The sequence below is a fragment of the Podarcis bocagei genome, assembly GCF_964188305.1.
Source record: "Podarcis bocagei genome assembly, chromosome: 2".
NCBI classification, from domain to species: domain Eukaryota; kingdom Metazoa; phylum Chordata; class Lepidosauria; order Squamata; family Lacertidae; genus Podarcis; species Podarcis bocagei.
The window spans coordinates 49401028-49417279 of NC_138126.1; the positions used below are offsets into that span (position 1 = coordinate 49401028).

Sequence of the window (16252 nt, forward strand, 5' to 3'; positions counted from 1 at the left end):
AATACACCAACACATCATCTAGAAAGGCAACGCAATTCTTGTAGAGCAAAGGGCCCAGCACGTGGTTCATAAAAGATTGAAAACACGCGGAGCCTGCTTGTAATCCAAATGGCATAACGAGGTATTCAAACGCCCCCAAAGGGGTAAACATGGTGGTTTTCCATTCATCCCCTTTCCTTATGCGTATCAGGTTGTACGCCCCCCCTTAGATCCAGCTTTGTGAAAATCTTTCCCTTCCTCACCATGGTCAAAATATCATCAATTCTGGGCATAGGGAACGCCACCGGTTCAGTCACTGCATTCAGCCGCCTAAAATCACATACAAGTCTCGGCTTGTCCGCATTTTTTTTGTCCACAAAGAACACTGGGCTCCCCCCTGCTGCTTTGGACTCTCTGATGAAGCCTCTCTTCAGGTTCTTGTCAATGAACCCTCGCAACTCCTGCATTTCCCTGTCTGACATGGCATACAACTTGCCCACGGGAAGCTGTGCTCCAGGGAGTAAATTGATCTGACAATCAAAGGGTCTATGAGGTGGTAGTTGGTCAGCTTCCTTCTCGCTGAACACGTCGCTGAGATCTGCATACTGTGGTGGTACCTTCACCTTTCCCATTACTTCAGTCCCTGCTAGGGTGGCTTGGGCCCCTACTGAACCCTTCTCCCCTTTGCAGTGTTCTAGGCAATGTGCTGAACCAAAGGACACCACTCTTTGATGCCAGCCAACCAGCGGATCATGTAGAGCTAGCCAGCTCATTCCCAAAATAATGGGAGCGCCTCCCAGGGTGGCCACATTAAACGCTATCAGTTCTGTGTGCCTTGCCACCCTCATTATCATTGGGACAGTCTGCAAGCGGACTCCTCCTCCCAACAACTCCCTGCCATCAATCGTGGTCACCTGCAGGGGGTTGCTTAAAGGGATGGTCTGTATCTGGTGTTCAGCAACAAACTCCTTGCTCATAAAATTGCAGGAGCTGCCTGAGTCCAATAGCGCCTTTATTTTTAGGGGGTGCCCATTCTGCAGCTCTAGCGACACTTCAATCACTAGAGCAGGTCGAGGAGCTTCTGGCACGGGCACTTTCACTGCTCTTTGGCCTGGCTGCAGTGCCCCAATTGTGGCAACCAGGCGTTGGCTTTTACCTGCTCCGCTCCCCCTTCTTCTCCCCCCTCAACAGCTCCCACCATCCCTTGCCATTCCTTCCTCTGGGGGCAGACTCTGGCAAAGTGGCCTGGCTGTTGGCAGAGATAGCATTTCCGGGGGCCCTTTCCCTCCTTCTTAGCTCCCTCGCTGGTTTTTGAAAATGCGCGCGCGCGCGCTGTTCCGATTTCCATCGGCTCTGCCGGCGGGAAAGCTGGCTCAGGAATGTCTGGAATGCGGAACTCCTTCCAACGTTCCCCTCTCCCTTCCCGCCTCTCCAAGGCTCTTGCCTCCTGCCGCGCTCCTATGGTCAGCGCAGATTTGGTCAGCTGATCCATAGACTCCGCCCTGGGGCTCCGTGCCAGCTCGTCTTTCACCCCCGAAGAAAGACCTTCTTCAAATAGCATTTGAACGGGTGCCGCCGATAAATCCCAACTCAGTCTGTGAATCAGCATGGTAAACTCAGTCCAATATTCACGGACAGATCGACTCCCCTGCTTACAAGCCATTAGCTGTCTGCGCACCACCCCTTCCTCAATATCGCTGGAAAACATGATATCCATTGCACGAAAGAACTTCATTGTGTCCTTTAGTATGTCATTGTGCGTTGCCATTAGGGGTCGCACCCAGTCTCTAGCCCCTTTCTCAAGATGCCCAATTACAAAAGCAACTCGCGATTCCTCATCAGGGAACTCATCGAACTGCACATTAAGGGCATATTGCATCTCTGTCCTAAAAGCATGGTAGTCCTTGGGGTCCCCCCCAAATTTCTGCACCAATCCTGGTACCTTTCTGGGGAATTGAGTGGCTCTCCCCTTCTTGTCTGCATCCTGAGCCCTTCTCTCCTCCAGCCTCGCCGTCTGCAGGGCCAGTTGAACCTCCAACGCTCGGTATCTATCTTCCAAGCTTGGACCAGCTCCAGCCCCTGCTCCTCCGGTTCCGGTTGGTTCGCTCATGATGCCTTCTCTTGCACAGGCAGCGTACAAAGACTGTCGGACTGCTGTGAGGGTTTGATTAGCTGCTTGTGCGTGAAAACGTGCTCCCTCAGAGTTTGTGCGCCCCCACAAACCTCCGTGTGTGACGGAGCTCCTCAGACATGTCTGCTCTAGTCACTAGTAGAGTCCGACAGTGGCTGTCTGCGGAAGCGTTTCCAACAAAGAAGTTCCTTAACGGAAACGCGTCTCCTGGACTCACGGCGTGACAGTTTCCTGCGAGGTATGGGTCTCCCTATGGGAGACTCCGATACCTCCCCACTGTTTTCGCTGGAAGCCTCCCTGAGCCCTCCCTCCTGCTCGCATTCCCTCAGAGACCCACTCCTCCCCCTGCTGGTCCCTGCTTCAGCAGTTGAGTCTCTTTCATCCTGCCTGAGTCCCTCCACCACCTGATGCTCTGATGGCAGTTCCCTGACAGCCATGTTTAGCAATATTCACTGGTTTGTGAAAAGAACAGGTGCTTCTACGATGAAAGTTTAAAATTTGAGGTGCTAAACAGAAACATGAATTGTTATTGATAATTGACCTCAAACAGTTCTTTTTAATGTATGTTTTATTTGGCAGCGTTGCTTAATTTTAGCTGAAATTCCAAACATTGTGTGAATAGATGGTCATACAACAGATCTGCATGCTTAGTGTTCAGCCATTTGAACTTTTAGGAAAACCTAAGTTTGTGCATTTGGTTGGTGATGAAAGTGATGAACTATTGATATGCCTTTGTTCCTATAGGTAGAGAGATGTTTTTTGAAACTTGCATTCCACAGTAGTGATGGGTCAGGAAACTGCAGGAATGGTAGAACTGAAATATTTGTTAAAATTGGAAAATAAATTCCAGATGAAACTTCAAAAGCATGTTTTCAAATTTATCATTAAAAAAGAAAAACTTGCTTTTGGAAGTTGCATGTAACGTATCATTCCAACACACACACACACACACACACACACACACACACACACACACACACTTTTTGATTAGTTTTTAAAAGAATGATTGAAATGATCAAATCACTTCAAACCACTTAAAGTACTTCTGTATTTACAAAAAGTAGCCCATTCACAACTGACCTGTTTCTTGTTCTGTTTATGCAGAGAAAACTGGCCTGAAAACAGTAATCAGGTGGCATATGGGTCTGTAAGCTATCTGTATATAACAGATCTTGACCTTTTTGCATCAGTGCTGGCTCCAGCATTTTGGGGCCTCTTAGGCATGGTATTGTCAGTGGCCTCCATTAACCTGGAAAAGTTGGGACACGCAAGTGAGAATTTCCTTAGGCTGCATCTGATCCTGAATATTCTGTGTGAAGTAAAAATAGCAGCATTATTTCAACCATGGGCCCTCTCTGGTCTTGGGGCCTTAACAGATACCCAACCTGGCCACCTTCTGGAACCAACCCTGAATTGAATGATGTGAGGTTTTGGAGCTACACAGAATTTAAGCTTGGAGTTGTCACATTAATTATCCTACTTTTATATAAGTGGCATGAGGACTGGAACCTTGTTTTACTGTTTAGCTTCAATTACAATTCTTTGTGCCTCACCTTAATAATTAGTATGATCATCTTTCAAACAACTGCTGGTGTTTAGTTCCCGCTGGCTACAATAACAGCAAAGTGTAATCAAGAAAGCATGTGGTATGCCTAAAGTTAATTTGTAGAGGTTAGGGTTTTTTCCTGCTATTTTCTCTCATTTTCTGCTAGTTCTTCTTTTCATATATTTTTGAGCTAGGAAATGGATAAAACAGGGAAACCGATTCACCAGCATCAAAATTCTTTCAGCTGTCAAAACGCCTTGCTGCTTTTCAAGCTGGCATAATTATACACCAACCGCTTTGCCTTGGGGAGGGGAACACAGAATCTATACAAGAGAACTACAACAAAAAATGGAAACTTGCATATTTTATTACAGTATATTATACTGTAGGGTTATCATATTTCAAACAGCAAAAATCAGGACAGAAAAGTTGTTGAGCAGTTTTCCAGATATGTCTGGGAAATTCCGGACGTATGGCAACACTGCTATAGTGTTGAAATAATATATATATTGCATACGTATCCATTTCCCTTGAGTGGAGATAAAAAAGTCATATTGTACAGTTAAAAATGAACACTAGGATATCCAACTTTACAGATGACAGTCCTCTATATGAAGGGCTGTCGGCTCTCTATTTCAAGGTATTGTCTATTTGATGGGCCTATCTGGTTAAAAGATCAAGAATTATAAGAAGGGAGGGCAGAGCCCCTTAAGTTGCCCAATAGCAGATAGCTCCTGAACCATAGAGGTCGTCTCGCCATAGTTGTCCCTGCTGTCTTGCAATGTATACCTATTTAAATTATAGCAAATGTTTCTAAATTTGCATCCATGCACATAAACTAGCATGCGGCATTTTGTGCAAATCTGTGCCCTCTTTATGATGCATTTGCTCTGTTTTTTGGCTATGTAAGTGGCCACACTAGGCAGGATTATGAAGAGGGAGAACCAAAAATGCCATGGGAGAGATTCAGTTCACACATGAGATTCTGAGGCCTCCTCTGAAATTCAAGGAGGGACTCTTTGCTGCACTTTCTTTCAATGCGGCAAAAGAATCCACAGTGGAGGGAGAAATCTGGACAGCTTCACTGCATCCGTGAATTTTCAGGAGGCTCTTTGGATCAGAGCTTAATAAAAGAAAGCTTGCAGTGTGAAAGGCATTAGAGCATTTACAGAAAAATGTCCCAGTGGATGTTCGTTTTATAGACATTTTGCCTTCATGAATGAAGAAGTCATAGGAATTTTCTTTGTTTAACGGCTGTAAGTAATCCTTAAACCATTTGTCCTGAAGTGGTCTCAGTGAATACCCTTGATGGAGGCAGTTGTGGATTTTCAATCACTGGCATCCTGTTCAAACCCTACCCCCCATTCCCACCCCAGTGATTGAGTTGTCATGGGGTCGTCATAAAGCTGAAGTCCCACAGGGTGGTAGGACTTCAGCGAGACTGCTCTAGAGTAAGTGGTTTATAGCTTACAGCATCATTTGTTTTGCTTCCTTATAGACTATTCCACTTCAGAATGTCTTCCTTTTGTTCGCTGCCGCTTAGATTTCCTCACCACTACTGTTTGCCAAACTGTACTGTTCAGAATTCAAATAAAACTGAAATGCAGTTTTGTGTTAATATGAAAGGAAGGCCATAAATTTAATGATAAAGTTTAATTAATCTTTTATTATTACCATCTTTGAAGCTTTGGTGATAAATTGCAGCCTTGGCCAAAAGCACTTCTAGTGATTCATTGCTAGAGACCAGCACTTAATGTATCATCAAAAGTGGACAGCTTTCTGTATTTCATGGGTTATTTCACTTGAGAAAGGGAAAGTAACACAAACCTTAGATTTCTTACTCCAGCTATTCTTTTTTAGGAGCCAAAGTCAACATTTATTTTCCCCCAGTGCCTCTCACTTGCACTAAAGAATGTTTAGAAACTTAAATTTCTACTTAAAAAAAATAAAATTCCAAGTTCTTCTGTGCAAATGTGCTGGATTTGCTGAGCTAATACTGTTTTCCTGGATCTTTCCTTCTTTTCCTGTCTGTGCTTCATTCCTTCCCAACTTTGCAATGTAGCAAGCTGAACAGTTGTTCAATCAGATGTACAATCCAGTAAGTCATTTCAGAAAGTGTCCGCTGTAACATACGAAAGCATGAGGATCCATTTAACCACCACCATGTTGTCCTTCTTCCTCTGTGGAGCTTTGCAAAACAATGATGGCTTCATTTGCGTTGTGTTGAAATAAAGTGAGCTTTGCGGACTTTAAGGCTATTATATTTTCGAACGTTTGTGGGAAATTGTGTTTATTAGAAATTGGATCAGTAAGTTTTGCGATCAAATTTGAAGTGCCTTCAGGTCCTCAACTACTTCAGTGTAAGAAAGCATGCAGATATCAGGCTTTGTTGTTATTTTACTGCTATACTCATGGAGTACTTCAGTGGATCCTTCAAATTAAACTTAAGCTCTGGAATGTTATTCAGAATATCTTAAATGAAGAATAAATAGTTACTGTCTATTTTCTTTGCGTTATAAAAAATGTAGTGTGGTAGGTTTCTGGCAGCAGACAGGGAATTGCTACGTCGCAACATTAAATGTTCCTTATAGCAGCCTTTTAAAATGTTGTCACGAACACTTGAATTTTATTTATTAATTACGTTTTATAAACCACTCCAAGGAGCTCATGTACATGGTTCCCCCCTCACCAAGTTTATCATCACAACAGGCCTGTGAGGTAGGTTAGGCTAAGAGACTGCCCTAAGATCATCCAACAAACTTCATGGCTGAGTGGGGATTTGAACTTTGGTCTCCCAGGTCCTAGTCCAACACTCTAATCATTACACCACAATGGCTTTCACAAACATACTTGCTAGAAAGAGAGAGCTTCTGATATCAATGGGACTTTCTCCCATAGAAGTGTACCCAGATGCCACTTACCACAGTGCGCCTTTTTAAAACAGGAAAATACACTCTTGCTGCTTAAGTTTAAATACCATAATTTAGTTTTAGTTCCATGCAGTGCTTTTTCCCCCTGGGGGTACGCAGGGGTACGCATACTCCTAAACATTTTGTGAATCTAAGTTTGGCCTCATTGAGGGGCAGTATTTCAATATGAGTAGGAAAATGAGAGTACCCCTAAACATTTTTTTTTAGGGGGAAAAGCACTGGTTCCATGTATTCCAACAATGTAAAGAATAAAACGTCCAATGGCACCTTACAAACAAACACATCTTATTATGTTGTGTGCTAGAACTTGCTTTAACAGATGTGCAATGCCAGAAACAACACTCAACTCAAATGAATCTGAGTGAATAACTTGATAGTCATTATAAGTAATTTGAGGAACAGCAAGACACATAGACGATTATATATAAATGTATTACATAGATATATCGTCTAGAAATGAAAGCATTTTTATATCTTAGTGACAGATTTACACTGATAATGAAAATTATTGTACCTTTTAAAAGGCAGAAAGAATGTTAAAGCTGTATTATAGAAACCTGTTTTTAAATTACATAGTGTTTTGTAATTGCAGGTGGAAGGTGTGGCATATCTCTAAGGAAAATTTCTGTTATGTGCAGCTAGGGCATTATTCCTCTTCATTGTATTTGAGCAAATTCCACAGTTGTAATGAAAATTTAATGTCCTGGTGAGGAAATAATAGGCCTCATAAAACACACCACATTTATTTATCCAAAATTAGCCTGTAATTACATTTAGTTTTAGGTAGATCTTATGTTCTCATATAAGGTCTAAATTTATTCCTACTTTGCCATATGTATACTTTTAGATAAGTTACTAACAAAACATCATGTATTTTGCCCAAAAAAATTAAAATTAAAATAAAATCTGCAGCAAGATGATTTTAGTAGATGGGAAATGGGTGCAGTTGCTCTTACAGAATGAACTTCATTCCCCATCCCACATCACATTGGCCCTACTCATGCATTATAGTAAACCAGAGTTAATTATTTGTTATTGTTTATGGCCACCTGTCAGGGATGTTTTGGGGTTCATCCACACTTATCCCATGCCTACCAAGTGGTTTTCTGCATGTCCTATGCTTTCTGAGCATGATTCTAAGCAGTTTTGACTTTGCTCCATCAATTTCCCCTTGAAACCCTAAATCAGAACAAAAAGCATTCAGCAGAAAACCAGATTGCTATTTGTTCTGATTTAGCACTAAACTGCAGGTTTTCCTGAGGGGAAGGAGCGGGGCAAATGCCCTTAGCATTGATTCCTGCATTGCAGCCGGTTCGATTAGATGGCCCTTGGGTTCCCTTTCAACTCTATGATTCTGATGAATATATATCCCACCATTCCTCGCCTAGTTAATGGTTTGCTATGAATGTGAACAAAGGAACCATTGTTCATTTTGCCCCAAAGAAAGCATGATCTCTGGCTAAGATTTGTTCTTGGCTTACTGGTTTTGGTTTATCTGAGCAAACAAACAAACTCAGCCCTGATAATGCAAAGTCAAGAATTTTGATTTCCCACCCCCCTCCATACACCAACAGGGAGAAGCAGTGGGGCTCAGATTGGCAAGTTCGTGGTAACTGGTTAAGTATGGTTTACGGCAATGTGACAACTGGACCATTGTCAACTTACATGTTTGTGTCGCTGCTGAACATTCACTCATTCATTCATCATTTTATTTGTATGCCGCCTTTCCATAGTTAAAACAATGCTCAAGCCGGCTTACAACATGACAAAATTTACATAATTACCAACATAACAAAAGTCATAAACAATAAATAAAACACATCAAAAAGTACACAACCAAATGGAAAACAATTTCCACATAAATCATAAAATCCAAAACTAAGAATACAGCATTAATACCAATCACAATTTTAAATGACATAGATAAAAAATAAAAGCAATTTTTAAACAAAACAAAAACGGAGCCCTCTCCGCCCAGCAGCGGCGGCAGCAGTCCACCAAGCCAGGAGGAGAGAAGCAGGGCAGGGCCCCTCAGGCTTCCAGCAGGTCAGTCCTGAGCAGCAGGATATAAATTGCCTGATATTAATCCGATTCATGAGTACTCTTAACACCCACTTTATTCCACGTGAGATGATTTCCAATTTCTCACTTCATATTCAGGAGCTTTCATAGAATCATAGCGTTGGAAGAGACCACAAGGGCCATCTTGTGCAAGCCCCTGCAGTGCAGAAATCTTTTGCCCAACGTGGGGCTTGAACCTACGACTATGAGATTAAGAGTCACAGGTGTGCACCCTCTCCCCATCACAATGAACCTTTCCTGTCTATATGCATAAATGTCTACTTGAGAAGCTTTCTTGTGCTGGAGGGATTACGTGAGCAGGTTCTAGTGATGGATTTATATCAAAGGTTCTGCACAGAATGGGAGAGGGTGCATTAAAATCAGGCTTACTCTCACAACCCAGTGCATATGCATCCTGCATTCTTTGAATTGTCCCTAACTCTTCCTCCCCCTTAGATCTCAGTCCTATAACCCAGTTAAGCTGTAGAAGCTGGCTTTTAGCCTGTTAAAGCCAAAAATGATACTGATTTAAATAAAAGTATTTTGATTTAATATGACTCTGTAGCGTAGTTTTTCATCTAGGGGAGCATATAGAACATCCAGAATTTTATTGCGGCATTGCCAAATGGTAGGCCTTTTAAATTCTTTCAACAATAAAACCCAAATTGTAAACTTGACATTGGCAGCTGCTGTGGCAAGAAAGAACATTGAATTCAATGTGGGGGGGTTTTTTTTGGTTCAGCATTGTGGTCAGCATTGTGAGCCTATTGTGTAATGATCTTTTCCTCTCCCTTTGCTGCATTACTTATACTGTTATTGATTCCCCCCTTCATAATGAAAATTAAAAGTTAAAATGGACCATAAATTCAACTAATTTACACCCAGACTCCCACAAACAATTGTATTTCTCACTTTTATTTTTTATTTTAATTGGCAGGGCAAAAAAGTGACCAAATCCAATGTCCTGCCTCAAGGCAAAGTATGTCTATTGTTCTGGTTAGTTTACCACAGTATACCAAGAAATGAATGTATCTGCAATAGAAAGAAGAGTAGAAGGTGCCCACCCTAGTAAGAGCATTTACTGAATATTGTAGCTTTTTAAACTGAAACAAGTGCCAGTTTAATGGACAAAATGGCTAAATATTGAAATTCTGACTTAACTTAAAACTTCATTTAGCACTAATTTCTCAAGTAGCTCTTTGGAACATTTGGGAAGGAAGGGAAGCATATTTTTTTTTTAATAAAACCATTTTTGCAGATCACTGCTACAGCAGGATTAGGATCACAGAATTGCAGAGTTGGAAAGGACCGTGATATAATCCTTTTTTCTTCTTCTCTGTTCTACACTTCTTTTATATTCTGGGATTTTTCCTTTACCATGAATTTGATTTTTGAAAAAAACAACCCACACACATTTGTGTTAAATGTGGTTTATCTGTGATAAGTAGAGCGGGAAAGATAGTTTTTATGCTGAGACTGTGAAGGGTAGTGCCCAGCAAGATGATGAGCTTCTGGCCTCTCTCTTGCCTCCCACATCTCCCACATGTCAGGATTGGGTTAAAATATATGCTTCCCAGATTGCAGGCAACGGAAGCCTTCCTCCTGTCTTGTTCTTGTGTAAAGAAAAAGTGTGTTGAATGGGGGCTTAGGGTTGCCTATTTAGCTCCACCCACAAAGTTGTCCTGCTCCCCCTGACCCACTTTTATTGTCATTGTGTTCAGGATTATGTTTACAGCAGAAATCCTCCATGCATGAAATCCCCCTGCAATTTACAACCCTGTTTAACAAGGTTTCCAAATTGCACAGGGAGCCTCCATGCGTAGCTAAGGTGCCCCACTGCGGGTGTTACCCTGAACATAGTAATAGTAATAGTAATAGTAATAGTAAAGGCAGGAGGAGGAGCATGACTTTCTGAGTAGGGATAAATGTGCAATTCAACACACCCTCTCCACATGAGCAATGCATGACGTAGGCTTGAGTGGAAAGGGGTTACAAATACTAATAGGGATTGTGTACAGAAGATGATTTTCCCCCTCTTGTTTTGGAAGAAAGCACAGCAGAGAGGTTGGCTGACTGATTCTACTGCTTCTCTGTGTTCCAGCATGCCAAACACCAGCCTTAAAACTTTGGTGCATAGGGGCCAAACAGGTCTGAGAGCCGGTGTGGTGTGGTGTAGTGGTTAGAGTGTCAGACTAGGACCTGGGAGATTAGGGGTCTAATCCCTTACTCAGCCATGAAACACACTGGGTGACCTTGGGCCAGTCACAGTGTCCCAGCCTACCTCACAGGGCTGTTGCGGGTATTAAATGAGGAGCAGCAGAACCACACCACCTTGAGCTCTGTGGAAAATAAGGTGGGATGTAAATGCAATAAATAATTAATAATATGTTATACCTGCCATCTCTGTAGGGGTGGAGCAGTCCTTGCTTTTTTTTAAGAGCGCCATGAGCTTCTCCAGTTGTCAGCATCCCAAAACTGTGTTTGGCAAAAAAAATGCAGGACTTCCTTTGTTTTCTCTGGGTGGGTGGTGTTGGGAAAGAGCCAGTGTGGTGTAGTGGTTAAGAGTGGTAGTCACATAATCTGGGAAACCGGGTTCGTGTCTCCACTCCTCCACATGCAGCTGCTGGGTGACCTTGGGCCAGTCACACTTCTGTGAAGTCTCTCAGCCCCACTCACCTCACAGAGTGTTTGTTGTGGGGGAGGAAGGGAAAGGAGAATGTTAGCCGCTTTGAGACTCCTGAAGGGGAGTGAAAGGCGGGATATCAAATCCAAACCCCTCCTCTTCTTCTTCTTCTTCTTCTTCTTCTTCTTCTTCTTCTTCTTCTTCTTTGTTAATACACCACTGGCTGAGGCATTTCACACTTGAAATCCTCATTGTACACAACGTTGGGGGAGGCAACCATCTTTGGGTGCCTCTTCGTCAAGAGGTCTGTAGGGCAGCAACACAAGAATGGGCCTTTTTTGTAGTGGCTCCCCACTTTTTGAAAGCTCTCCCTGGAGGGGCTTACCTGGCGCTTTCATTACATATATTTAGGTGCCAGGTAAAATCATCCCTTTTTCCCCAGGCCTTTGGCTCATTAATCAATCTATAGTCTTTTAAACTGTGGGGGGGGGGGTGGTGGTGGTGGTGGTGGTTATTGTTTCTGTTTGTCATTATGTTCTGTAATTTTGTGTTTTTATATTGTAAACCACCCTGTGATCCTCAGATGAAAGGTGGTGTAGAAATAATAATAATAATAATAATAATAATAATAATAATAATAATAATAATAATAACAACAACAGCAACAACAGCAATAATAATTGACAAGCAGCCTTACCATAAATAGGTAAACCTTTGATTTAATTGAAGCCAGTGGAGCCTTGGTGCTGACTTCCGTCCATGTATGATATTACCTGGTGCATATCTATAGCTAACTAATATGGACAAAATGAACAGACATTCCACTATCTCCCGGTTTAGAGCTATTTTGGCCATAGCTTCCATCTTTACTGGTTTGTAGATGATAGTGTTTGAGACAATATCTTCTAGAGTTCCTGAATTTGCCCTGAGGCAATTAGTACCTTGCAGGAACTATTTTTGTTCTACATTAAAACATTGCTATCCATTTGATAGATTATGTTTTTCCAGCTGTTCTGTGGAAATTGAGAACTAATGACAAGAAACATGCAGTTCAACACTGCAAATACAAAGGAGGCAAGTTTAAAATTACTTCCTTCACTCAAGCCGAGGTATTAACTAATAATGAACTGAACGTTAACATTCTCTTGAATTCTATATTATTTATCAATAGTTTGAAGGATCTAACTAAAGTATTTTATTGCATGTATCTTTCTGCTGTCTCATTCTATTTATTCATCACTATATGGCTCTTTTGACTCTTTTAAGTTAAGATGTACTGTTCTTATGTATATGTACCATTGGCAGAAGACTAAACAGTGCCCATCGCATGCTAATTAATAAAGCACACGTTTTCAATTTCTTTGTATTTGGCACAATTATGTAATATTGGTGTATATAGTAAGTTTGTATGATATGGAGACATAACTCTGCTACTCCCTGTGCATGCAAGCAAATTAGGGTTCAAGACACCCAAATACAAAATGGGGCTTAGACTGGAGGTTGTATCACTTGGAGAGCCACTGCTCTAAAATAGGAAAGTATGTTAATAATCATTTTTTTAAAGTAAAATTGTAGTGTTATTAGATGTTTAATTAATGCAGAGACTTGAAGGCCAGTTCATTAATAAGGACTGACCTCCTTGATTCCTCCATATGGCCCCATCTCCTCTTATAAACCAGTGATCAGTGAAGCATGACATTCTGTTTTGACTATTCATTGTAAAATAATAAAATTTGTGACAATTCATATTCCAAGACATGGGCATACTAAGCAATTCAAGCCATATCTTCTATAATCATTTTTTTAAATTCTGTGATCCAACGTGGTTGTATTCTTACACCCGCTTTCTATAAATATCTGGAAAGATGCAAATGATATATTTAATAGCAATTGTTTAAAATTATGTATGGGTCTCCTTTTCTAGTAGCTTAGGTCATGATTCCACACTGACTGTACTGTACTAAAGCTTCAACTCACTGGTTGTAGCATGGACAACTGAAGACTGACAGATCTTGACCCCGACACAACCATGCATCTTTCTCCCAAGGCTGCTTCGACTGGCCACAGCAGTTGCAACCAGGGCTTTTTTTCAGCCAGAACTCACTGGAACTCAGTCCCAGCACCTCTCAGGTGGGTGCCAGTGCCATTGTAAGAGAACAAGGGTGGCATTCAGGGTGAGTTCCGGCACATATTTTTGTAGAAAAATAGCACTGGTTGCAGCCATTCCACTGACCACTGACCGATGGGCTTGGCTACCAAGACTGATGTTGGCAGCAGTGAAAAAGAGATACATTTAACCCACACAACCGTTTATGGATCACACCGTTCAGTGATATAATCATTCAATTTCTCAGTTGTGTCATTATAGATTTGGATTACTGTACGCTGTTAAGTTCATTCAGTGAATACTTTGTGGAACAATGAAGGTGCTTGGGAATTAGTTGGAAAAATGTTTAGACCATCTTGTGCCTGTAAATAATTGCTGAACAGTCTTTTTTTTTACATACCTTTAAAAATATGATGTGCATTGTGTTTTAATCCACATAATAACATTATTCAAGGAACTGGTTAATCTGGTTGAAGGCGATCTGGCATGGCTTGCTGATTGAAGAAGAGTAACTGAAGAGAAGATGGAGAGCTTAAAGTTCTCGTCTTCCTGTCTTTTCTTCTGGCTTCCAAGCAGTTAAACAAGACATTCCTAACCATAAGAAACAAATAATTGAGGCTCGGGGGGGGGGGGAGTTTCCTCACTATGACCTGTGTGTGAATGGGCTTCCAATACACATTTGAAGTGAATTCTCCTGTCCCTTGCTGAATTTTATTTTTCAAATTTATAAACTGCTTTACAGCCTAAAGCCATTGAACCAATGTAATATCATATAACAATGAGATACAATAAAAGGTCTGAAAACAATTGAAACCACTCCAACTAACTGTAAAGACAGGAAAACAACCTCTACAAGGGCAAAATTAATAGTCTATAAATGACAGGGTCACGCCTCTGAAAAAGTCTTCTTAAACAAAAATGTGGGTGACTTATTTCAGAGGGCTGGAGCTGCAACTAGAAGTCCAATTTCTTATACAGTGTGTGCTGTCAGTGATGACCCATCTGAGGGGCACAGTTGGGTCGAGGCAGTCCCTTGAATAACCTGGGCCCAAGTTGTTTAGGGCTTTAAAAGTACAATGTTCAGTTGTTCCCAGTAGCATATTTGCAGCCAGTGCAGCTCCCTCAGCAGAGGTGTTAAATGGAGTTGACAGGATACCCCCGTCAACAATTTAGCTTCTGCAAGATGCACCGGTGGTTAAGTCCACGGGAAGCCTCACATAGGGTGCATTACACTAATCCAGTCTTGAGGTTACCAGTGCCTGGACCACCGATGTCAAGCTATCTTGAGCTAGGAATGGCTATAGCTGACTTACCAACCCAAGCTGGTAAAAGGCACCCTTAGCTAGTAGAGGATGTAGTGGAGGCACCAAAGTAGGCCTTTGTTGTCACCTCTCACAACTTATTAGGCACAGTTACAGTGCTCTAACCAGTGTTCAGTCAGCTTCAGCACAAGATTTCTGCCACTTGCCTTCTAGTCGTCTTCCAGTCTGTTTCATCACTCATAAGCTCCTGGTGTACCAGTGAGCAAAGTGAGCTCCAGAGCACCAAAGAGGGCACTTGGGAGCAATCATGTTGATGGCCTGCTTCATCTCCCCATTCCAGAGTATTACCAAGGCCACAGCAGTATTGCTAGCTCTCTCCACTGGAAAATTCTCCAGAGCATTCAGGAATCCGCCGGGTTCCATAAGTCTCTGAGAACAGATTTCATTGGTTTCCCAATGCACAGTAATTGCCACAATAAATCCAAAATGCACCATGGTCCAGCCATGACAACCAGGTAATTTTAAGTACACTGCCTACATGACCCTTGACTGATGTGATCATAAAAAGCAACAAGGAAAGTCTTGTTTTTTTTCAAACAATGGTTGTGAATTAGCTGTCAAAAGGAGAATGTGAACAAACCAGTGTAAGTTTTTTCTTGTATGTGTGCTTGTGCGTGCGTGCGATCTCCTAGAGATCATTTAGATCCATTGAAAGCCCCCATGTTGCCCTATTTACACCGCAGACTTCATTCAGTGTCACCCTACAACACTTGAGTTGACATAGTTGAAAATAATTGCCAATTCCTTTGGCACGAGGAGTTGGCTATATCTTGGCTAAAAAATTGGAAAGCGGAATTTTATTATGCTAAGTTACTTCAATTTATGATATGAACTTCTACACTTACCATTTTAAATGCAGCATATAGTACTTACTCTACTCACATATTTATATATGTTTTCTGCTGGAAACATATTCTTCTCAACAAATAGGATAGTTATTTAGCCTTAATCCTCACAATCTCAGTTCCAAGTGTGCAATAAGAGTGCTTCAGCTTCCTGAAAACAGCTTTAGCCTGTTTACCAAATCAAAGTTTCCAGGCTGTTTTAAGGAAAACCATGGTAGGTTAAGTATGTGACATGTTGCAGATTCTTTCCCTTAAGAGCTGGCAGTGAATTACAGTGGCTTCAGGTCTTTCAGAGCCCCAGATCTAACTCAATGAGTTTTAGAGGAAGACCCAGTGAGTCCTTTCTTCAGGAATTCCTGGATTCTTCTCATCACCACCTTTCAAATTGTATGGTTTTGCCTTCCAGTATAATAACATCTTAAAAAACATTTCCTACTTTCTTCCTTTTCCTCAGAGCTGTGAAGTTGCATATAACTCACAGTTTTCCAATTACTTCTCTCCCACCTTGCTGAGGCTTTCTCTGCTAGCTGTTTTGTTTTCATCCCACACTGTGGCAAAAGCTCCCAACTGTGTGCCTCAGTATGCTGGCCATAATAAGGCTATTGCTGCTGTTCTTTGGCTGTTTATATACCAGCAATGGTGGAGCTGGTGCTCCCATCACTCTCTTGCCTCCATGCCAGGCAATTTTCAGCCTTGCTGCATTTACAT

At 41.7% G+C, this 16252-nt stretch overlaps 1 protein-coding gene across 10 annotated transcripts in view; it reads left to right on the plus strand.

Annotated features, from left to right (window-relative positions):
- Window positions 1-16252, plus strand: part of ERC2 (ELKS/RAB6-interacting/CAST family member 2) — a 538310-nt gene that overhangs the window by 239352 nt on the left and 282706 nt on the right. For 6 of the 10 annotated variants that reach the window (XR_014005105.1, XR_014005106.1, XR_014005107.1 and 3 more), the window contains one exon: window positions 5719-5754. The exons of the other annotated variants lie outside the window; for them this stretch is intronic. Coding sequence is in view for 2 of the 6 variants with exons in the window: in XM_081184043.1 (XP_081040169.1) it covers window positions 5719-5754 (36 nt within the window). In the remaining 4 variants the exon portion in view is untranslated. The remainder of the gene's footprint in view (window positions 1-5718; window positions 5755-16252) is intronic. 10 annotated transcript variants of the gene reach the window in all.